At 38.3% G+C, this 24,149-nt stretch overlaps 1 protein-coding gene across 1 annotated transcript; it reads left to right on the top strand.

The window, feature by feature from the left end:
* The first annotated feature begins 378 nt into the window (after positions 1-378).
* On the top strand, positions 379-15,145 carry TMCO5A (transmembrane and coiled-coil domains 5A). Its single transcript, XM_041731923.1, has 11 exons — positions 379-413; positions 1,403-1,552; positions 1,976-2,099; positions 2,476-2,526; positions 3,270-3,341; positions 6,899-6,955; positions 7,345-7,404; positions 7,833-7,897; positions 9,232-9,289; positions 11,071-11,111; positions 14,709-15,145. Exons 1-11 carry the CDS (start codon positions 379-381, stop codon positions 14,905-14,907), a joined length of 912 nt encoding a protein of 303 aa, XP_041587857.1. The 3' UTR covers positions 14,908-15,145.
* The last annotated feature ends 9,004 nt before the right edge of the window (positions 15,146-24,149 follow it).

Genomic DNA, 24,149 nt, shown 5'->3' with positions numbered 1-24,149 from the left:
AGAGAAGCAGCTGGGCATAGAGAAAAAAAGAGACTTAAGAACAATCGATAACCTCTATTGATTCTTATTGTCATGTATACATTTTCAAAGGATTTTGTGTTGGTGAATCATCTTAGTATACCTGCCAACAGGATTTATATTGAATTTTTCAGCATTATCCTTCTATCTTCACTGTATCCTTACTGAGGCATAATCATATCATGGGCAGAAGAATCACAAGGCTTTTTTGTTGTTGTTGTTATGTCCAAAATGTAGAACTGGGAGGGAGGAAACCAGTTAATTTTATTCCTATATTTTGGGACTTTCGTGTAGTTACAGAGTGGACCTACTTCCCCAATTCATTAGGTACATCTCTGCTGGTATTTTAGGGAATCTACCATGGAAGAACACAAGGACAAGCAGCTAGATTATGAGTAAGTAGTCATAATTATGCAAAGCCACATCCAAGGACCAAGGTATGAGCATGTCTGCTGTTGATTCCTTTCTTCATCTTCTAGTTTCCCTCTTTCCTTCAGTTCCTATCCATCACTGCACTCAGCCCCAAGTGCCCCTGCCCTCCTGAAGTGATATCCATTGCAAATCCCCCATCCAAGCCAGCCCATCCAAGATAGGATTTTCCTTTTCCAAAATCCTCCCTCACGCCTACTCAAAACAAAGGTCCCTCTGCCTCACTATCTTATTTCCAGTTAATCATTTTAGAGACAAACCAATTAATTGGCGAACTGGAAAATGAAAAGTTTATTGAGAGCTTCCCACGTGCCAGATAACTTTCTAGACTGCACTAGCATTAAGTTACAATTATTTCATTCAAATTTACTTCAAAAAAGATGTCTGCATTCTTGAAAGTGAATGCCTGGATTACTTCTGTGTGTGCTCAATGGAGTGACTACCATAGTAGATTCTCAAGCCTTCTAGCAGGCAATGGAGAAGTTTTCAGATGGGGAGAAGCAGGAAAAGACTGAAGCCCTAACTGCTAATGGAAATTTCTTATGGTTCTGCATAAAGCAGAATCAACTATGTACCAGCTACCTGAATAAAAGTACTTGATAAAAGTATATCACATGAGCAGGCTTTGTGAACAATTTGAGAAATCATTCTCTCCAATGCAAAAAGCTATTTAAGGAAGTAAAACTTCTCCTGGCAGCAAAGTGGAGGTACACTATTATCCTGAGCCCTTTGGGCGAGAAATACTGGGTAAAACCTTTCTTGCTGACTGAATTAAGAATTACCGAAACAAATTATAGAGCATGATTAAGAAACATAATTCCCTAAAAATGAAAAAGTACACTCCCAGAAATAGCCAAGCTAATGTGTTATATGTCCACTAGATATCCTCTTTAGTCCAAAGGTTATTGATCTTAAGATAACTGGCCCTTGTTCATTTTGGGGGCTGAGTCTATAGGTCAGAAAAAGTGGAAATCTTAAGATTGGTCCAGTCAAAGAGGAACATTAACAGTTTGAACATGGATCTTGAAAGGGATATGCAGAGAATAGATGAAGCAAATCAGGAACTTCTTCTCAAAATCCACGAGAAAGAAAATGAGATTCAGAGGTAAGTTTTGGGGCTTGGTGAGGGACCTTCCTGATCCAAAGAACTGGGTGGAGGAAAAGAAACAAAACTCAATATCCCAGCTTATGCTAGGGACCTGTATCTTATACAATAAAAAAAGTTTCTTCTTCATTCTTTGGTGTTGGTCTATGGTTCAAATCCTGAAATACAGCAAGTTTCAGATAAAATCTTAAAAGAATGAGTGGTTCTTACCTGAGCTAAAAGAACTTTGCGGTATTTGATGCGGGAATCACCGGAATCGTACTTGTTTTATCTTTGGAGTCATTCTGATCCTAAGGATCCAGGAAAGAAAGGGTTTCCAACTTGGGATTTGGATTTATTGTCATTGAAGTACCCTTAAAATTGACATGTCTTTTATCAGTTCTAAGGCTGTCATTCTTCATAGTGCCTGCTTACGTTTTCCAGGCTGGAAAGTGAGATCACTCAGACCAGAGACTTGGCTGAAGATGAAGAGTGGGAGAAGGAGAACTGCATCGCAATGGAGAGGCAAAAGGCCTTGCAGGAGCTGGAAGAAGAAACAGCTAGACTTGTAAGCAAGAGGCAGGGAAGAGCCATTTGATAGATTGTATTCCTCATCCCTGTCAGATAAAATAATCTCCCCTTTTGCATACAAAGAAAAGTCAGCCCCAAAGTCATAGCAGAATATGTTCTTGCATGTGTGGACGGTAGGGTTTCTCTGATAATATTTAGTATTAGGAAGCCCTGCATGTGGACCTCTCGACCTCTAGTAAGTTGGTGTGTCCATATAGAGACCAAATCACAGATTTTTTTATCTGACATTATGCAGGAAGGTATGGTTACTACAGGAGAATATCACTGGGGTGAAATGGAGAACAATCAACTGAATAAAAACAGACGGTAGTGTGCAGATACACACTTAATACTCTGCTTCTTTCTCTCAACAGGATAGGAAGAATGAAACTCTGGTTCACAGTATAGAAGAACTTCAAAGAAAGGTGGGGTGAGGCTCTTGTGTTCCTGGGTGTCCCCAAGCAGCCCCAATCATCTAAGAGGCAAGGGAGGAAAAATGATCACAGAGGATCCCACATGTCAGAGACACCTGTTCTGGGAGTGGATACTAATCCTACCCACTGTCCTGAGGCTGAACCTCATGACCTAGGTGCCATGGATTTTCCCTGCAAGCATCAGGTGATAGGAGTGCATAGGGTACTCCAGGTATTCAGTGATCCCATGAGTTCTTCATTCTGTCACAAAGAAATGGATCCCAACAGATACTTTGTTGAAGGGATTGACTGAGACCCTTGTGGTGAGAGGTTAATTTTACTTTCACTAGAGACTGCTAAAAATATTTAATGCCAAAAAGTTCCCTCTTCTTTGTCCAGGTATTCTCTCTACCTCAACTCCTAGTCAAAATACAGTGGGCTTCTTTATGATTACTCTACTTTCCGACCCATGTCTGCAGCCCTGTATAATCTGGCATGGATTAGGGGGTTCAGGGAAGTACTCCTGCATTAAGCAGACTCTAGTTTGGGTGTCAAAACTAACAAGAGGAGGGATATGGAGGTAGAATAAGGATGTTCCCAAAGACACCAAGTTTCCATCAAGGGACCATCTCCTGGTAGCTCTAATCAAGGCCAAGTTACTGGCTCCACACACCAGAGAATGTCTTTGTCTTCTATATTTTTTAATTTGATAGAATTTTTATTTGAAATATATTTTTTTCTATTTGAACCCATAGCTTACAAGGAAATCACATAAGGCAAACAAGTGTGAACAAGACAAGCCAAAGGGATCCCCAGAAGAGTCAAAGGTAAACAAAAAAGCAATCTCAAATGGGTTTGGGCTGTATGACATGTAAACAATTGTCAAAGTTAGGATAAATTCTTTGCAGTTTCAGCCATTCCAGGCTTCAGCCTGGACTGCTAGGTGCTGAATTCTCTTCTCCCCTTTGTAAGGAATTTCACTCCGAAGCCTATATTTTGTTCTCTCCATGAAAAGAACAGAACACAAATGCTCAAATGCATATATAGCATTGAAATCCCTCGTTTCAATCCTGCCCCCAGCGGTCCTTAGTATAATACATGAAGTTGGGCAATTTAATCAGTCCTTCTCAGCCTCAGTTTGAAAACTGAATGAGGGATCCCTGGGTGGCGCAGCGGTTTGGCGCCTGTCTTTGGCCCAGGGCGCGATCCTGGAGACCCGGGATCGAATCCCACATCGGGCTCCCGGTGCATGGAGCCTGCTTCTCCCTCTGCCTGTGTCTCTGCCTCTCTCTCTTTCTCTCTCTCTCTCTCTCTCTCTCTGTGACTATCATAAATAAAATAAAAAAATTAAAAAAAAAAAAGAAAAGAAAACTGAATGAAATTATGTATATAAAATATTCTTTTTCCAGAGTTCTAAAACATTAAAAAGTCACAATTTTAAGGTGATCATTTAAAAGTCTAGCTGAAGCATATGTATGACTTCATAGAGGCAGAGTCTGGATTTGTAAATCTACCGTGTGCTAGGTAATTTACACACCTTGTCATTGACTCCAATTCAGAAAAGAATTCATTCTATTGGTCATTCAAATACATAGTGACCTCTACCTACTAAGTGCATCATACAGTGCTTAGCATCTCTCTAATTGTGTTCTAGAGCTAAAAACCTGAGCACAATCACAATCCGTCTTCTCAAAAATACAAGGTTTAGACACTTTTTTACTCAGCACATAAAATTCTTACTTGATCATTTCTGTAAGATTATGTCTTTGCCTTACCTAATTTCTCTTTTGCTTTTTTTAAAGCTGTTTGTTATTATTATTATTTTATTATTTAGTAATCTCTATATCCAACATGGGACTCACACTCACAAGTCTGAGATCAAGAACTGCATGCTCTTTTGACTGAGCCAGCCAGGTGCCCCTTGCTTATTTTTTTCTTAAATTGATAGTTATTTTTATGTCTTTCACTTAAGAACAAACAGAAGAATTCTTCAGGCTCTATAAAGATAAAAATTATGTTTTACTACCTAACAGCATAATATACAATAGGCTTTTAAATGCATTGTCCCTATTTCTCAATCTCTCTTGCTTCTTAAACCTATATTAAGCCCATACTTGGGCTCACACTGTGCATGAAGCCTCTGAAGATATGGACACAATGAAAATAGAAATAGAAAGTGAAAGAAGAGAGCATTACTGCCCTATGTTCTGTTAGCCAAATTAGGGTTGACAGCCATAAAAAAAGAGGAAACCCAAAGCCACCAAGTAAGCTGTTGGGCATGCCCATCCAGGAAACTTACCAGGAAAGAAAGAAGTTTGGAGCCTATGTGTATCTCAAGAATAAATTGGAACTAAGACTAGGAAGGAATATGAAACTCCCTTACTATCCTTGCTATAAAACTGCAGCAATGAGGAGATTGATTTTCTTCCTTCTGCCCAAAACAAGCTTTTCTAATAGTAAGCCTGCCAAGATCTAGTGGCAATGCTTTAAGTATGGCTAGGCTAGGCTGGCCATGTCAGGTGAAATAGACTCTAGATAGAGAGTTTGCAGCACAACATTGGCCATTGTTTTCCTGGCAGCACTCAGCCCAGCCTGAACAATTCCAGAGTATTATCAGCCCTTGGATCACTCCATTTTATCCACCTATTTTGTAGAATTCTATGAAATATACATAATTTATTTTGTTTCTGTTCCTCTTGCATGATGGTGATCAGTTCAATAATTTAATAGGATGTCTGCCTCAACTCCTTGTAACTCAAACCACTGTCTTTAAAATACAGCCTTCAGGGGTGCCTGGGAGGCTCCATTCAGTAAGCATCTGACCCTGGCTTTCAGCTCTGGTCATGATCTCAGGGTCCTGTGATCAAATCCCAAGTCAGATCCAAGCTGTGTGTAATCTGCTTGAGGATTCTCTCTCTCTCTCTCTCTCTCTGCCCTTCCTCCTGTGCTTGTGCGCTCTCTCTCGCTCTCTCTCGCTCTCTCTCTCTCTCAAATTAATAAATAAATCTTTAAAATATAGCCCTTGGCAAGTGAAATAAGTCAGAGAAAAACAAATACCATATGATTTCACGCATATGTGGAATTTAAGAAACAAAACAAATGAACATATGGGAGGCCGGAAAAAAAGAGAAGGGAAGGGGATGCCTAGGTGGCTCAGTGGTTGAGCATCGGCCTTTTGCCCAGGGTGTGATCCTGGAGTCCCAGCATCGAGTCCCACATCGGACTCCCTGCATGGAACCTGCTTCTCTCTCTGCCTATATCTCTGCCTCTCTCTCTCTCTCTCTCTCTCTCTCTCTCTCTGTGCCTCTCATGAATAAATAAATAAAATCTTAAAAAAAACAGAGAGAGAGAGAGAAAAACAAACCACAAGATACTCTTAATGATAGAGAACAAACCGAAAGCTGATGAAAGGAGATAGGTGGGGGATGAGTATTAAGGAGGACACTTAATATGATTAGCACCAAGTGTTGTATGTAAGTGATAAGTCACTAAATTCTACTCCTGAAACCAATATTGAACTGTATGTTAACTGTATGTTAATCATAATTTTAATAATAATTTGAAAAAAAATCATTTTTTTCTGCTTAAAATAAAATAAGTAAAATACAGCCCTTAGCACATTTGGTTGTTTGGCCCTAGATGTAATTGACTGGAAAGGAAAGGAACTGTTAGAAGTCCAAATGTGAAATAATGGTATCTAGACGAAACAGAACTGAAAAAGGAAAAGGAAGAAAGACTATAACATGTCCTCTCTGCCCACAGATTATATGCCAAATGCATCTACTCCTATCTACTACTACTATTACTACCACTCTTTTGCAAGCCACCACAACCCCTCATCTGCATGCTAAAGTTGCCTCCTAACTAGTCCTTCTGCTTTTACACTTACCCCAAACAATCTATCTTCCACACATAGAAAACACTCTTCTTTAGAAAGAAGACAAACCAGACTATGTCTTTACAATTTCAAGCCCTCACCTGGCTTCTCTCTGTAAATAGAATAAATACTCAAACTCTCTAGAAGCTATCAGGCCCTACATAATTTCATGTGTCTACCTTTCCCCACTCATTCTTATCAATCTCCCCTATGCTTCTGCTGTATAACTTCTTCATAAACACCAAATTTGTGCTATTTCACAGCCTTGGTCCTTGCTGTACTTCTGCATGGGAAATATTTCTTCCAGATCTCTATTTGGCTAATATTTATTATTTAAATTCAACCCAAGAGTCATCTCACCTCAAGTTTGACTCCCCTCCACTAAAAAAGCATCTGAAATTGGTCCTGAGGTTCTTGAACCACCTGTAAGATAGCCTGTCAGATCCCATTTCAGAATGGAATCCTGCTTTTGCCTGGCTAAGTTACAATATCCTTCCCTTTCTCCAGGCTAAATTACAACAGCTGGAGGCTTCCTGTGCAGTCCAAGAGAAAGAACTAGCCAAGGTAATGACAATAACTTCAATGTTTTCCCAAAGGAAAGAAAACTTGATCCCTGGTCATAATATTTGAAGGAATGTATTAGAGTATGTGAATAGATTCCCCTGGATCACCTTCTGTTTAACATTTTTTACAGGATACCTTCCATAAACTATATCATCAATAAATCATTATCTATTTTTCTCCCAACTGTCCCCAAATAATTCTCATTGGGACTATAAAATATAGCTTGTTTATCCTTAAAAAAAGATATGAGTTCACACATACAGCAAATACATATTTAGAACAATTAGAAAAACACATTTAGGGCCTGGGACCTAAGAGGAAACTTAGTATACTACTGTTGTTATAGCAATTTACCGAGCAAAATTTAAGACTGAATTTTGGCTTCCGAGGTCATGGAAGACTATGCATTTGTGGCCCAGCTCTGTGAAGATCAGGCCCTCTGCATAAAGGTACAGTTTCTCAGTAAATGGATAGCAATGAGTTTGTTAAGGTACAGAATGAAATGAAACCAAGCTTTTCAAAGAACACTGCAACAATTTTAATTCTTCAAGATAGCAATGCAAAGGACTTTAGGGAGGATGACACTCTATCACAAAAACCACTCTATTAGTGCCCTACTATCCTAAGCTCTGTGCTTTTGAATTAATAATGAGCATTTTTCCTATTTATAATCCCAACAACTGTAGGCACCTGCCCAGTGGTGAAGTGCAGTGAGAGATCTGGAGTTGTGGGAGGCTGAGGGACTGGGAAAGGAGACAAAATGGCAGTGGGAATACCAACCATTCATGTGACAATGTAGTAATACATACATATTATGATTAGAAAGAGCATAAAGTTTCTGACTAATAACTGTAGTTTCTTTTATTTCTCTTTGAAGAAGTACCAGGAAACTTTGAGGAAAATAGAAGAAGAACTAGAGACTCGGTTCCTTGAAAGAGAAGTGTGAGCTTTGGCAAACAAAGGAACATCCTGGTTTTAGTGGTAACTCCATTTTAGATGGGGTCAGAGCAAACTTCCCTCTGACCAATTCCTATTTGGAATTGATTGAGCCCCTACACTACATAACCTTCCCCTCTGTTATCGATCTGGTTGACCCTTACTAAACCACATCCATTTTTAAATGCAGTCTTAAAAGACTGCAGAAACACACCTTCCTTCATACTTCTATCACCTTACCAATTATTTGGGTTTATATTAAAGGCAGGAACATGTGCTTTAAAAAGAGTTAGTGGTCTGGCACCTTGATAAAAAAAGGATTCCTTATATTTTACAAAAAAGGTCTTAAAATTAATATTACTCCCACTCCCCCAAAATATACAGAAACTCAACTATATGGGCTAGACGTGAAACTAATCTCCAGATACAAACTAGGGCTATCATATTATGAGACCAAACTTATACTAGATGTAACTATGAACATTAAAAATTAGAAATGAGGGCAGCCCTGGTGGCTCAGTGGTTTAGCGCCACCTTCAGCCCAGGGCCTGATCTTGGGATCCCGGATCGAGTCCTACGTCGGGCTCCCTGCATGGAGCCTGCTTCTCCCTCTGCCTGTGTCTCTGCTTCTCTGTGTGTGTGTGTGTGTGTGTGTGTGTGTGTGTCTCATGAATAAATAAATAAAATCTTTAAAAATAAATAAATAAATAAATAAATAAATAAATAAATAAAAATTAGAAATTATAGAGAAAATCCCCCTCCAAGAAATTACTCCTTGAGTTTGTCAGAAGAGTTTAAATAGTGAGAAACTAAAGCCAAAAACCTCACTTGCATTTCTTGACCCTCTTTAGAAGTTAAATCGTAAACAGTTGGGAAGTTTTTCCACTTATTAAATATTTTGGAATCTGGGGACTAAGAAAAAGATCTAAACTGTATATAGCCTCTAAGTAGGCTCAGTTCACACTGTGGCCTGGAGGCCAGGACACCAGAACTTGGAGGTCCTTGCCTCTAAAGAACACCTTCAAATCTTCTGAGATCCTTCCTGAACATTAAGTATGATTCCATTGGTAAGCCAAGATTTTAGAATAGGGCTGCTCAATAGAAGTTTCTGTGCTATCCAAAATGTAGTCACTAGCTACCCATTGAGTACTTGAAAGATGACTATTGTGACTGAGGAACTTATTTTTTTTATTGTCATTAAATGTAAACAATTACATATAGCCACTGACTATCATAGTGCACAATATAGCTTTAGAATATAAAACTGTTTATAAATAACCATGACATAGTATGAATATTTGAAGGTACTTTATTCAACCCCTATGTTCTTTTTCCCCTAGATCAAAAGTCTTGAGCATGAATTCTGCAAGAAGAGAGTCTAACAGCCAAAATAATAAAGTAAGCATTTCACTCTACTTTCAGCTTCTCTCAGGGTCATTGCCTTCAAGGGAGTTTCCAAAACACTATCAGCCACCAAACACGTACCAATCTTCCCATGTGCATTTTCCAAGAATAGTACGAGACATATTTCTAAAGCATTCTAACCCTAACACACAAAGAAGATCCTATGAAACAATGGTCTTTCCTCTCTTGGTGCCATGCAAATGATGTATTCTCAAAGAAACTAGCCTAATATATCACAGAGTTCAGGATGGAAGCAAGAAGAAACACTAATTGAGGACACACTGTATGAGAGGAGGTCAATACAAGACCCATGTACCACTCCTCCCATCTCCCAGAATCACTATGCTCTTTCCTGGTGATTCCAACATGGTCCCAAAACTCTTATTACACAGAGAACCAGGGCACCTATCATCATCTAATCAGAGCTGGCCCATGAGTTAAAACATGAGAAGTCATTTCTTCTTTATGATACAGCTTCAGCGTCTGCTCATATTTAACATCATGATGTCATTAGCAGATATGCAAAGGTCTAAAGGACACAGAATTGGATGCACCAGGCTTCTTGGCCTGCTTAGCATCTTGTGACAGCAAGTTTATAAGGCAAAAAGATAAACTTTTGTTAGACTTTAATTTTATCATTTATATTGGTTTAAGAGCCAAAATTGACATTCACCAGAAATTTTATCATTGAGATATATAGTCCTCATAATTTCAGAAAAAGGGAAATAACCTCTTCCTAAAAAGCAAATATCAACAACCAATAATTGTCCTGGAGTCATTCAGATGTTTGGATATATATTAGACCACATTCAGAGTGACCATGGTTCCCATTATTCTGAACAAGTCATTCTGGCCTCAAGCTTGCATATTATATAACTAACAAAAACAGCAACAACAAAACTCCTGAAATTACTTAGATCCCACCTCTCTAAGAACCAAGCTTGGTTTGCTCACTGATATATCCCACCATCTACCCCTTAGTGACTCATCAAAGTATTCCTTCTCACCACCTCTCAAAGAAAAAGCAGAGTTGTCTTCCTCAAGATTACCGAAGTCCCATGATGGTTCAATGATCTATAATGTTCGAACAATCTTTACAGAGTCTGCCTGAGCAACTGGCCTGTTGACATGCCACTTAAACTCACTCAAGCTATAGAACCAAATTTGTAACCCAGAAAGTTTCTAATTCCAATTCTGTGCGTGTCATTTCCACAATTTTAAAATGTGACTGTAATTCCTCTTCGTTTTTTTTTTTTTTTTCACAAGGAAGCTAAAAGGAAAATGAAATGACTGAGAAAATATTTTGGAAGAGAGACGCCACAGAAATCCAGGATACATCCTCATCTTTACATTTTTTATAGCTTTTAAAATTTCTCTTAGAATATATTTGTGTGGTTTTCATAGCCTGTAAAGTTCTTTAAAGGTTACTGGCTAAGTAGGAGGTAACAGTGTAGTTGAAAGAGCCCTGAATGCATATTCAGAGGACCCAGGTTCCAAGCCTCGCCTTGCCACTTGCTAGCTTTATGACCTTGGGCAACCTTTTTATGCCTTCATTTATTCCTATCAATATATTTTAAAAGTGATAAAACTACACATACATACACACTCGCATGCATATATGGTTGTCTTTGAAAATTCCATCTGTTTAAACAGCATATAAAAAATTATAAGATATTATCTAAATATAACATTAACTACTGGCTCACTGAATGTTATTTGACAGTGATGATAGCTTCCAGAAATTGCTTATTTATCCATATCCTTTCTTCTCCCAGGATCATTCTCTCCAAAAGAAGGGAACATGGTTCTGTAAAAGGTAAGTAGACGTTATTGAATAAACTTCCTGGAAAACTGGGAGTTCCACTTAGCTATCCTGGCAGATAACAAAGTCTAGACAAGGAGACCCTTATATACATACACACACCCAGAGTGAAGTCAACAAATTAATGTCATTGATGACTTTTTTTACATATGTTTGTTAGTTCTAACGTATGACTTCCTTGTCCAAAGACAATTCCTAATCTCAACTTTCCAGTTTTAGAAGCCAATAGTCTAGCAGTAATCAGAAACAGGAATTTTATCACCTAAGAGAGAGATGGCAAACTTACACTTACTCCTTTTTCCCTTTAACAATTTGAATTAGCTTGATGGATCTGGTTCTCCAATGACATCAGTAGATTATGAATGGGGGGGGGGGGTCTTTTTGTGGTTCATAAGATGATGAATAGGGTTTTCACACTATGTGTGAGGTGTAGCTACCTCAAATCTTGTGACAGTAACATGTTACATTAGAAATAGTAGAGAACTTGCAAATTCAAGTATACCCCTGCCTAACATAAATAAGAGAGAAGATGATTGTGAAAGATCGTACCCAGCCCATAATAATTGCTGGAAAATACTTGTTAAACTGAATAAGAGCTCAAGATTCAAATAACCAAGTGGATATTAGTCCTGAGGGAATTACTGTGATAGCAAAATAAAATTGGCATTCATGAAGCCCCTGCATTTCCAAGGAAGGATCAGATTATGTTCACTAGAATTTGTTTAAGAAGAAATAGAGAAGCATATTTTCAAAGTGGTATGAAATAAGATTTAGAAATAGTTCCACCAAAATGGTTAAAATTATTGGTGCTTAAAGGCTACTCCAATTATCTATAAAATTTGCGTAAGGGGGGATACCACTTCATACCAGATAAGTGTTACATATTTGGATATCCCTAAACACAATGTTCCCAGGACAGCCAGCAGAATTTCCCTAGAACTGCCAGGCTGCCTTCACCTATAGTTTGACATCAATGCCTCACGTGAACTGCCCACGTGGGCTCCCAAGAGAAGAATGGTCTGCCTTAAAAGAGAGTTATTATCCCGAAGAGAACCTGACAACACCCTAAAAGTCTAGTTCTTCATATCAAACAACAAATATCATCTCTCCTCTTGTTCTGCTCCAACATCCTGTCAGCCACTGGTATATTGGGTCTGGCCCAAGAGATAAGAAAGCTAAATTATTCCTAAGATTTTCTCTGGGAATGTCATCCCAGAACTTTCTCATAAATACTGTTTAGTTTCAAGGAGAATACTAGGAAGAAGTTTATGAAGCTTTCTGATTCTAATTCTGACCAAGATGCTATACTCTAACAGACCCTGGCTCCTGTCACCAAGATCAGTTCTAGAGAAAATCTTAAGGAAACTAGTGGGGAAGAATCTGTTTTTCACTGGTAGGTAGAGGTATGTAGGGAATTTATTCCTCACCTGGTGGCAGCCCACCACTGCTGGACAAGGGTAATAGAGGAAAAGAAAAAGTAAATATTCACTTGCACAAATCATAGTAAAACCACAAGGCCAAAATAATACATAAGCTAAAGAAGAAATCAGAACCATCACAGAGGAATTTATAGAAATTCATTTGGAAACATTAAAAGTAATATGAATGAAAGAAGAGAAATACCATGATTATAGATAGAAAGCCATAGCATCATAGGTGTATCAGTTCTCTTCAGATGATAGACTCCGTTCAGTTCCAACCAAACTGCCCAAAAAGGTTTTTTTTAATTAAATTGAATACAATTATTCTAAAATATATTCTTCTTTTAAAGATTTTATTTATTTATTCATGAGACAGAGAGAGAGGCAGAGACACAGGCAGAGAGAGGAGAAGCAGGCTCCCTGCACTGAGCCCGATGCGGAACTCGATCCCAGGACTCCAGGATCATACCCTGAGCCAAAGGCAGACGCTCAACCACTGAGCCACCCAGGCGTCCCTCTAAAATATATTCTATGTAGAAGAATAAAGAGTCAAAAATAACCCTGGCAAATTTAAAGAAGAGCAAGGAGTGGGGAACATGCCCTTCTAGATATCACAACTTCCTATAAAGCTACAGTAATTATAATAGAATGATATTGTCACAAGAATAGGAAAATCAACCAATGAAATAGAAACAGTGCATATATAGAACTCTGATATGTGACAGTGGCATTTCAGAGAGAAAAGGAAGAATTGTTCAAGAAACATGGTAGGGGGAAAAAACAGTTAACCAGTTGAGAAAAAATGAGATTGGATCGATGTGTTAAGGACTAAATGTCCAAAAAAAGAAAAAAAAAACTTTAAAACTTGGCATCAGTTATCTACTGCCACATAAAAAATTATCCCAAAGCTTAGTGGCTTCAAGCAACAAACATTTATCATCTCACGGTTTCCGTGGATTAGGAATCTTTGAGCCACTTAGCTGGGTGCTTCTAGCTCAGGGTCTGATATAAGGTTGCAATTAAGATGTTGGCCAAAATTAGAGTCAGTAGAAGGCCTGGATGGGCTGGAGGATCTATTTCCAAGGGAACTTACTCATATTCTGGCAAATTTTACTGCTTGTTAGCAGGAGGTCTCAGCTCCTCCTTACATGGAGCTCTCCACAAGGCTGCTTGTGTATCCTCACAGTATGACAGCTGGCTTCCTCCTGGGAATAAGGAACAAACTGCAATGCCTTTAGTATGTAATCTAACAAGCCACTCACTGTCACTTCCATGACACTCTACTCTTTAGAACCAAGTCAGTAAGTCCAGGCCACACTCTAAGGCAGAAGAGCCTCTTGAAGGGTGCAATACCAAAGAATGTGTGGACATATTTTAAACTACCATAAACTGTTACTAGAAAATAGGAGCATCTTTTAGGCCTTGGTGTAGGGAACAGTTCTTTAAATAAGTGACAAACAGTAGTGATTCTAATTAAAGATTGATAAACTACACTTTTTAAAAAATAACTTTTGTTCTTTAACACCTTAGAGCAAGTGAAAGTTGTAAGGTGGAGCGAATATATTCCCAGTACACACAATGGAAAAGGGTTGATATCAAGAACATATAAAGAACTCCTGCAAATCAATAAGACTAGCCCAAACAACCTAGTAAATGGGCAAGAGGAAGCACGTAAGACCTGTGAACAGATGTTCAGCATCATTGTTCATCAGAGAAGTGCAAATTAAGACTCTTGCTTTATATCCAGTTGGCAAAACTTTTAAAACCTCTTGATATCAAGTGTTGGGGAAATACGGATTCACAGAAACACATACCCTGCTGATGGGTTAAACTTTTTATAAATGCTTTTTATAAATTTATAAATGCTTTTTATAAATTTGTAAACAAGTTTACAAAACAAAAACAAAAATAAAAAAATAAAAGGACAAGATAATTTCAGATAGTCATAAATGCTAAAAGGAAATAAAACATGGTGATGAAAGAGAGTAACAGACAAGCCAGCATCCTGGAAGGAGCTGCCTTTACAAGGAGTTCTTCAGTAATGAAGATAACAATTAGTGGAAGACATTTGAATATCAAGGAGGAGCAAGACATACATTTAGGCAGACGTTTTATTTTGTTTCTGGTTTTCTAACCCCTGGTTAACAGTTTCTTGACTTTCTCTTTTCAGGATTTTTCAATACGTCTTTTTCACCACCCTATTTTTCATCAGACTGCTGGGCTACTTGTTTTTCCATATAAGTTTTATAAATCCAGACCTCCTTATCAACATACTGCCCAAGATATTGAGCAGGGGCATCCTGTGGAAGCTAAGATGCTTTCTCTTTCCATCTCTGACACTTGAGACAGAGGACATGTTACCCCACTGATCCCCAAGAAATATCCTTGAGCAAAAGAAGGCAAGTGATGAGTCTGAGTCTGTAGACTAAGAGGCGGCGGAATTTGCGAAGGGAAAAGGTTTTCCTCAGTGTTTGCCTTGAGGTCTGTCTACTTAATTACCTTCTCTTTCCATGCTGTCTTTCCAAGACTGACCTTGCCCAGGAAAAAGCTCTGTCGATAGATTTCTATGGCTATAGGATGAGCTAAATAGTACCAGATAGTGAACAAACTAGACCATTTTTAGAATACTGTCATAGATGCTAAGCAAAGTTAGAGTTGACCAATTCTTCCAGGAAATCTTTAAAATCTGAAAGACTGGATCCCTGCCTATAATACAGAAGATTGCTCACTACTTATATTAGAATCCTTTAGTTACAAATGACCTTAACTTAAACTAATTTGTAAATTCATAGCAAAGAAAAAGAAAAAGCTCGGGGAGGTGGGGGAAGAAGGGGAATTATTACCTCATGGAACTAAAACTCTGGGGTTCCCGGCATGGCTGGATTCAGAAGTCTCAGCAATATCACTGAGGTTTCATCACTCTCTCTCTTTAAATTGGCATTCTCCTTTTAGTGGCAAGATACTGCCAACAGCCTAAGTCCCATAGTACAAGATTAGCAGCCTTGGGAGAATGGAACAGTCTTTTCAACAACTCCAACAGGAAACTTCAGAGAAACTGCCTCAGCTGGGGCCATGTGCCTAACCCTGCCCCACATTCAGTGTGGCCAAGGGAATGGGAATACTCGGATTAGTCAAGTGTGAATCCAACCTCTTGGGGAGGTTGATAAGAGGAAAAGAGATAAATAAGGAAGTGAACCTCACCTAAACTACATGGAACAAATTTCTCTAAGAAGGGGCTCAGTTCCCAAAGAAAGGAAAAGGGACACTGGGCAGGCAAGAGCAGATGTCCACCTAATCACTAGTTTTAGCCTTACACTTAAACATCCAATTTTTTCTTTCTCTTTTTTTTAGATTTATTTATTTGAGAGAGAGAGCATGCACACACATGCACAAGCAGGGGAGGGACACAGGGAGTAGAGAGAGAGAATCCGGAGGAGACTCCCTACTGAGCACAGAGCCCAATTCAGGGCTCAATTCCTCGACCCTGAGATCATGACCTGAGCCAAAACCAAAAATTGGACACTTAACTGACTGACCCAGATGCCCCAACATCCAACTTTTTCAATTAAACAAACTCTTAAAACTATAGTTCACTTCATATGTATTCCTGCCAGTAAAAATTTTAACTTCTCAAGATCATAGATCATCTTCTCAAGATCAATTTCATCTTCTCAAGATCAAAAACCTACTGTAAAAAAACTCAGTAAAAGTACCATATAAAGAATCAGATTTGTAGGGCTACAGCAAGGATTCTAAACTAAATAGCCTATGATTAATACAAACTGCTTCACAAACTTGGGGTAACCTACATATGGTCACACCTCTTATTTTTCCCATTAGTGACTGAATCATCCCCATGCCTTATTAACAAGGTATATTCAAATTCCCTGTTAGAGCTTCCCAACCCTTCTAAATTATCCGGAGCCTTGAGAGCTCTGAAATCCAAGGGCAGGGAGGGGTCATTCTGGCTTCCACACCAGCAGGGATCAAACATAAAGACCCCTCAGTTCATTGCTTCTTGAGGCCACACAAGGGCACTACTGAAAACTAGTTCTGCACAGGTTGATCAAATAATTTATCATCCAAATCAAGACACATGTGAGAATAGAAAAGGACACTATTAGTAATTATGCCAGGACAAGAGAAATCAAACAGGGATGTCTCAACAGACCAGGATATAGGATTGCCTTCTGTGCAGTCTAAGGCCTGGCATAGTGTGTTTTGTTGAGGGAAGCAGGTGCCATGCTTCAATGTTAAGTTCAGTCAAGGGTATCTTATGCTTAAGGTCCCAGTACCAGGGATCAAGGTGCACCCCCCGCCTTCCATCCCTATACTGAGCCCTCGGTTCCCGGGTCAGTTTCTAAAGGATCAAGATTGCATACGGTTTTTGCCAGCCTCACCCTTGCCTCCCCAGGAAACCTATTAGTCTGGAAAGTCTGACTACTCTCAGGACACCCACACTCTGGAGGTCAGGGGGCTGGTCTCAAGACTCAACCCTCAAAATACAAAGGCCCAAGGAAACTCTAAGGGAGGACCTAAAGAATACACCTTCATTTTCAGATACTTTTCAGGCTTTTCTGGAATTTCTGCCAGAAAGAGCAGCATTAGTTTACTAAATAAAAGTCAGTGTTTAACCTGCCATTCTTTTCTATGGTCAAACCTGTGTTTTCTAACTTGGCATCAATTAGTCTATTTGGGCAACATCTCTATACATCTACATTCCAAAATACTCATTCCTCAAAATGATGAATTTATATTGCTCAAGATTTGGAAGCAGAGGGAAAGGAAGAGAAAAAAGGAAGAAAAAGAAAAATTCCCAGTACCATGTAGTGTCAGGCATATACAGATAAAAGAGACATAGCATCTGTCTTTGGGAAGGTGAAAAGAAGAGACAGATAAATCATGTGCATACATGATGAGTCCCACAATGGAAAAAAAAAGGGAGGGAGTAATTCCCCATGCCTATGTCCAATAGAAGCTGATATCAGATCCAAGGATCATGCTAGCCTGAGAGGAAGAATGGCAGGCCAAGCACTAAATAAACCGACCACGCATCAACAAAGCCATTCTCTATTGAAAGGCTAAAAGCTTCCTCTACCCTAGACAGATATTTTAAACAGAAGTAACCAAATAGAAATAACCATAAGATTGAGCAACATTCTTTCTCAACAAATTACCTAGAATGAGTAAATTAGTTCTTAATCCCAGGCTTCTGAAAAAAAAACCAAACGTGTTTCTTCTGGCAGTTATTAAGATAAAACACAAAATACCTATAATCTGACATTACAAATAACTGCGTTATTTACCCAGCACAGCCCGCTAAATGGAAATTTAGTCCCACACTGAATAGCATTGGAATTCTGGGATCTAGTGGAATCTAGCAGTTTCTTCCTGCTGGGTGGCCGATGCCACATTAAATTAAATGGATTTCATTCTTGGCAGAAGGGAAAGATCAGGTTGGGCCAGCTCCCACTTAACTGTATCCTACTACATGATAAAGCAAGATATCCACACCTCCTAAACTCCTGATTTTGAAACTTGGAATCATCAGGGAAAAAAAAAAAAGTACTCTCCCATAATGTGGTTTCAGAGTCATTTATTTTAAAAAAAAAAAAACATTTTTTAAGTTTTCTTTCATGCATATTTCATTATTCGCTAATTTTCTTTGCTGTAGCCAAGTGGAATAGTGCTGAGGAAACAGTTCAAAAGTTATTGTAGAGGACATGAATCCCGAACGCCAGCTTGAAATCCATAGAATTTCCCTGTTTGTTGTTTAAGTAATGGTAAACGTTGACTGTGTTGTTTGGGGTTATACAGAAGACAGTAGCTGAGAGGATTTAGAGCAGGAATGTCTGCTCAGAGGGTACAGAGAGCCAGCTAAAAAAAAATTGTTCCCAGAAGGTAGAGAAATTCAGCAAAACAGTTTTCATCACGTATTATCATTACTGTAAGAGATTCTGTGGTATTTCATTAAGAGGATTTTATTAAAAAGGAGAAGGAGGAGGGAAGGGAGCAGGAGAAAAGGGAAGGAGGAAGAAAAAAAAAAGAAGAAAGAAAAATATGTTGATCCCCTACTGGTAGAAACTTTGGACCATGAACTGCTGGTTTCTATGTTATATGCCTTTATATCATCACAGCTATCAACTATACTCTCTTCAGGTGGTATCGACTTTTTAAATTTTATAATACCGAGAAACAGGGTTCTTCCAAAGGCAAGGTTCAATGGTTAAAAATCACTCTTTTAACAGTTCTTTCTATTAAAGAACAAAACTAATGGAAACCCTTCTGTGTTTGCAGTGAAAAGGGGAAGGGGGCATCATATGTAATGTGGGGTCCAAGCCTGTCTAGAAACAAGAACAGGGGAAGCCCGTGCTGTTGCCTCTCCTGCTGGATATTCACGGTGGAGACTGGCTTGGAGGTGCAGCAGGTCTGGGGGTCAACCACTGCAGAAAACAGAGCACCCTGTTTGGCTCTGGAGCCCGTTGCTTCCCTGTTTGACCGCCACTGCATGGCTCCCTCAGGAACAGCAGAGGGCACTGCTCCACGGGGCACGCAGCATCTCCAGAAGCCAGTTCTGTACATGGAAAAGTAAACCCTTACTGGATGCAGACCAGACCCAGGAAGGTCAGGATAATGGCAAATTTGTCCCATTTTTCACAGGTTCATAGACCAGAGCCATGTTTGAACATCAAGAGCACAGAGACGATGAAGCACCCTATCCCAAGAGCTGAATCACTACCGACAATTATAACCTGCCTGAAATCTTCAGACTATGGGTCTTGAGCGGAAGATTTCCTTACATGGTCTCTGCCTACCATGAAGCAGGATGCCACACTTTGATAAATCCCCAAAATCCTTCACACTCAACAGTGCTACTTCTAGGGGTGTTATATAAATTTAAGCTTCATGAAGGGGTGAAATACATAAAGGGGATTAAGAGCACACTTGTGATGAGCACTGGGTAAGACACAGAATTGTTAAATCATTATATTGTACATCTGAAACCATTTTAACAGTGTGTTAATTATACATCAATAAGAAAAAAAAAAACCAGATTCATTGAGACAGAGGTAAAGGATGCATATTCTTGCTTGGTCATGTTTATTTTCCCTGTTCAAAATCTTCCTTTCTCCCAACTTTTTAGTCAATCTACCTTCCTCTTCTTTCACACAACTTTAAAAAAAATTGTTGCTCAGAGGCATTCAGCTCTCCCTCTCAGATCATATTTACCACTCATCAAAACCAAAGTCAGGTAGTTAACCTGTACATTAGACTGAGTACATCCTACCATACACACTAAGATGTATCAGCAAACTCAGAAAGAGTGGGCTAAGACCCTCACCCAACCCCTTTGTAACAGATATGATGTTAATGATCATAAATCTCATTTACTGGGGCGCCCACATAGTTCAGTTAGTTAAACATCCGACTCTTTAACTTTGGCTCAGATCAAGCCCCGAGTCAGGCTCCATGCTTAGTGCAGGGTCAGCTTGAGATTCTCTCTCTCTCTCTCTCCCTCTTCCCTGCACTGCTTGTTCTCTTTCTAAATAAGTAAATAAAATATTTAAAAATTAATTTCATTTACTGAGGGCACATTATACATCAGGTACTTTACTGTGAGTTTCACTTGCATTACTGTATTATAGACAATTTTCTAAGGTAGATATTCTGCCAGGCATACAAATAAGGAAGCCAGTTCTGACAGCAAAAGAAATTGGAAGTTTTAAGTTGAAAAAAAATCAGAATCTGTGCCTGTGTTTGGCTCCAAGCTTAGCCTATAAAACTTCTATTGTTTCTGACGGCAGACACTGACCCAGACAGCTGGCCAAGCGTGGGGCATACTCCAGAGAGGTGGGATGTCCACCCACCTGTCAAGAGGGAAATCCCAACCATAGTTGCAATTACAGAAGAATTAGGCACCAGAGAGACTCTCAGACAACTCATAGATTCATGAAGACCAGGCAGAGAATTTAGAGACTGATCTTTCAGGCCCAGTGAGGTACTTTTCTCAAAATCATACAACTCTTTAATGATAGAACCTAATCTCTTGGGTCTTCCTTCAGTGGCACTTCTAGTAAGCTAGCATTTCCCAACTCTTTGCAGTGAGGCATTAACATAACGGAGATTCTGTTGCAATTGTTATTTAAAAACAAAATCAGCTGTACCCTCCTGTCTTCTAAGGTAAAGTCATAATTCTTAACTCTGGGGAAATAAGTCTCTATATTTCTCTCCCTGCTCCTATAAAAACTAATAGGGAAGGGGAGAGAAGAAAGTGTAACACTTGAACTACATGAACCTTTTTTTAGCAGAGCACATTAATAAATCTTGAGTTAGGCAAAGTGTAAATTATGGGGGAGTGATAAGAGCTAGAGCTAAAATATTCTTTATCATAATAAAATACAAGGAGTTTTTGTCACATCTGGAAAAAGGATAGAAAGCTGAGTGACATGAAGATACCCTGAATTCCAAGTTCATGGAAATGGACATGAGACTGTTAGAAGGCCAGAAAATTTTAGATGATTTCCTAAGTGGTTATGCAATGTACGCAGCCACATGCTTGCTTCAGTCACCATTAAAATCTACCACACATGGTTGTAGATATTTGCCTCCACAAGTTGCCTTTTGATGACTCTTACAAGTGAATTTTGGTATAAAACCAATTATTTTGACTCAAATTTGAGTCCATGCTGGATCAGAGTGAAAGAAACAGCCATAAGGGGGCACCTGGGTGGCTCAATAGGTTATGCATCTACCTTTGCCTCAGGTCATGGCCTGAGGGTCCTGGGATCCAACCCCCATAAGGCACTCTGATCATCTGCTTCTCTCTCTCCGTGTTTGCTCGCTCTCAAAATCTTTATTTAAAAAAGAAATAGCCATAAGTTATAGAATGGAAAAAGTAAGTAGCAGAAAAGATTTGCAAAAATCCCTAGGAAAAGGACAAAAACTTGAACTACATGGAATGTAAAAGATGGCAGGAAAGGCAATCTTAGCTAGTGTCGAAGCGTTGGTGGCTCTTGGGGGCAATTAGATTATAGAAGAAACTTCTACATCTCTTCTTTCCTCCTAGTTCTCTCCAAAGAGTCAGACCAATGTCAAGGAGTTTTTCCTTCCTCTATGTTTTCTTCTTTTATGGTTTCAGGTCTTATATTTGGGTCTTCAGTTTATCCATTTTGATTTTGATTTTGGGGGGTGGGGTATTCTTTTGCATGTAGATATCCAGTTTTCTCAGTACCATTTTTTTAAGAGACTCTTTTTCCCATTGTGCAGTCTTGGAATTTTGTTGAAAATTAGTTAACTATATATGTATGGGATCAATTCTGGGTTCTCTATTCTGTTCCACTTATCTACAGGTCTACTTTTATGTCAATACCATGCTGTTTGGATCACTGCAGCTTGTAATACAGCTTGACTCAGGAAGTGTGATGGCTTTAGTTTTATTCTTCTTGATCAATATTACTTGAGCATATCCTGTGTGGTTCCAAACAAATTTTAGGATTGCTTTTTCTATTTCTGTGAAAAATGCCACTGGAATTTTGATAGCAATTGCAGTGAATCTGTAGATTGCTTTGAATATTAACTCTTCCAATCCATAACCACAGGATATATTTCCACTTATTTGTATCTTCTTCAGTTTCTTTCATTGGCATTTTATAGCTGTCAGTATACAGATCTTTTGCATCCTTGGTTAAATTTATTGCAAAGTATTTTATTCTTTTTGATGCTATTATAAATTGGATTATTTTCTTAATTTCTTTTTTGGATAATTCATTGTTAATGCATAGAAACACAACTGATTTTTGTACGTTGATTTTGTATCCTGCTACTTTACTGAATTTAATAGTTTTAAGAGGTTTCTGGTGGGGTCTTTAGAGTTTTCTGTATTTAAGATCATATCCTCTGCAAACAGCGATGATGTTACTTACACCTTTCTGATTTGGATTCCTTTATTTCTTTTTCCTACCTAATAGTTCCCTGGGACTTTCAGTACTGTGGTAAATAAAAGTAGTAAATGTGGGCATGTTTGTCTTGTTCTTAATTTTAGAAGAAAAGCTTTTGGTTCATCCCATTGAGTGTAATGTTAGCTATGGGTTCATCATACACGGCCTTATTTAATTGAGATATATTCCCTCTGTACCCATTTTGCTGAGAGTTTTTATCATGAATGGATGTTGAATTTTGTCAAACCATTTTCTGCATCTATTGAGATGATAATATTGATTTTTATCTTTCACTTTGCTAATGTGGTGTATCACATTTATTGATTTGCATATGTTGAAACAACCCTGCATCCCTGGAATAAATCCCTGTTGATTACGATGTGTGATCCTTTTAAAGTCCTGTTGAATTTGGTTTGCTAGTATTTTGTCGAGGAGTTTTGCATCTGTGTTCACCAGGGATTTGGCTTCTAATTTTGTTCTCTTATAGTGTCTTTGTCTGGTTTTTGTATCACAGTGATTGTGATCTGATAAAATGAGTTAGAAGTATTCACGCCTCTTAAATTTTTTGGAAGAGCTTAAGATGGATTGGTATAAATTTTTCTTTAAATGCTTAGTGGAATTCACCAGTGAAGCCAACAGGTCCTGAATATTTCTTTGTTGGGAGAGTTTTAATTACTCGTTCAGTTTCCTTCTTATTGGTCTGTTCAGATTTTCTATTCATGACTTAGCAGATTGTGTACTTCTAGGAATTTACCCATTTTTTTCTGTTATCTGACATATAACTGTTCATAGTTTCTTAACATCCTTTGTGTTCTTATGGTATCAGTTGTAATGTCCTCTCTTTCATTTCTGATAATATTTGAGTCTTTTGTTTTCTTAGTCTAACTAAAGGTTCGTCAACTTTATCTTTCCAAAACCAATTCTTAGTTTTGTTTATCCTATTGTCTTTCTAGTCTCTTTTTTCATTTATTTCTGTTCTGATTTTTGTTACTTCCTTCCTTCTACAAACTTTGGGTTTAGTTTGTTCTTTTCCTAGTTCCTTGAGACACCAAAAGCACAAATAACAAAAGCAAAAGTAAACAAGTGGTACTTGATCAAACTAAAAAGTTTCTACATGGTGAAGAAAACAACCAACAAAATGATAAGGTAACCTACAGAATGGGAAAATTTTTATAAATAATATACCTGATAAGAGTGTAGTATCCAAAATTACAAGGAATACTTACAACTCAATAGCAAAAAGCACAAATAACCCGTTTTAAAAATGAGTAAAGGACTTGAATAGACATTTCTCCAAAGACATACAAATGGTATACAAAAAGATGCTCAGCACAATTACTAGGGAAATGAAAATCAAAACCACAATAAGTTATCATTTCATATCTGTTAGGATAGTATAATCAAAAAAGTAATAGATTAGTATTGGTGAGAATGTGGAGAAAATGGAATACTTATACACTATTGATGGGAATATAAACTGATACAGCCATCAAGGAAAACAGTATGGATATTCTTCCAAAAACAAAACAAAACAAAACAAAACAAAACAAAAAACAAAAAGCCCAAACAAAGCAAAAAAAAAAAAAAAAATCCTAGAACTATCATATGATCCAGCAATCCCACTTCTGGATATAAATTTAAAGGAAATAAAATCACCATTTGAAATAGATATC

The sequence above is a fragment of the Vulpes lagopus genome, chromosome 2, assembly GCF_018345385.1.
Source record: "Vulpes lagopus strain Blue_001 chromosome 2, ASM1834538v1, whole genome shotgun sequence".
Classification (NCBI taxonomy): Eukaryota; Metazoa; Chordata; class Mammalia; order Carnivora; family Canidae; genus Vulpes; species Vulpes lagopus.
The sequence above is the reverse complement of the archived record's forward strand: the minus strand, read 5'-3'. Positions and strand labels throughout refer to the sequence as shown.

Coding starts and splice junctions, on each gene's coding strand:
- TMCO5A (XM_041731923.1), top strand. CDS start 379: ATGGAAGAACACAAGGACAAGCAGCTAGATTATGA. Junction 7,405..7,832: donor ATCAGGCCCTCTGCATAAAG/GTACAGTTTCTC, acceptor TTCTCTTTGAAG/AAGTACCAGGAAACTTTGAG. Junction 9,290..11,070: donor CTAACAGCCAAAATAATAAA/GTAAGCATTTCA, acceptor TTCTTCTCCCAG/GATCATTCTCTCCAAAAGAA.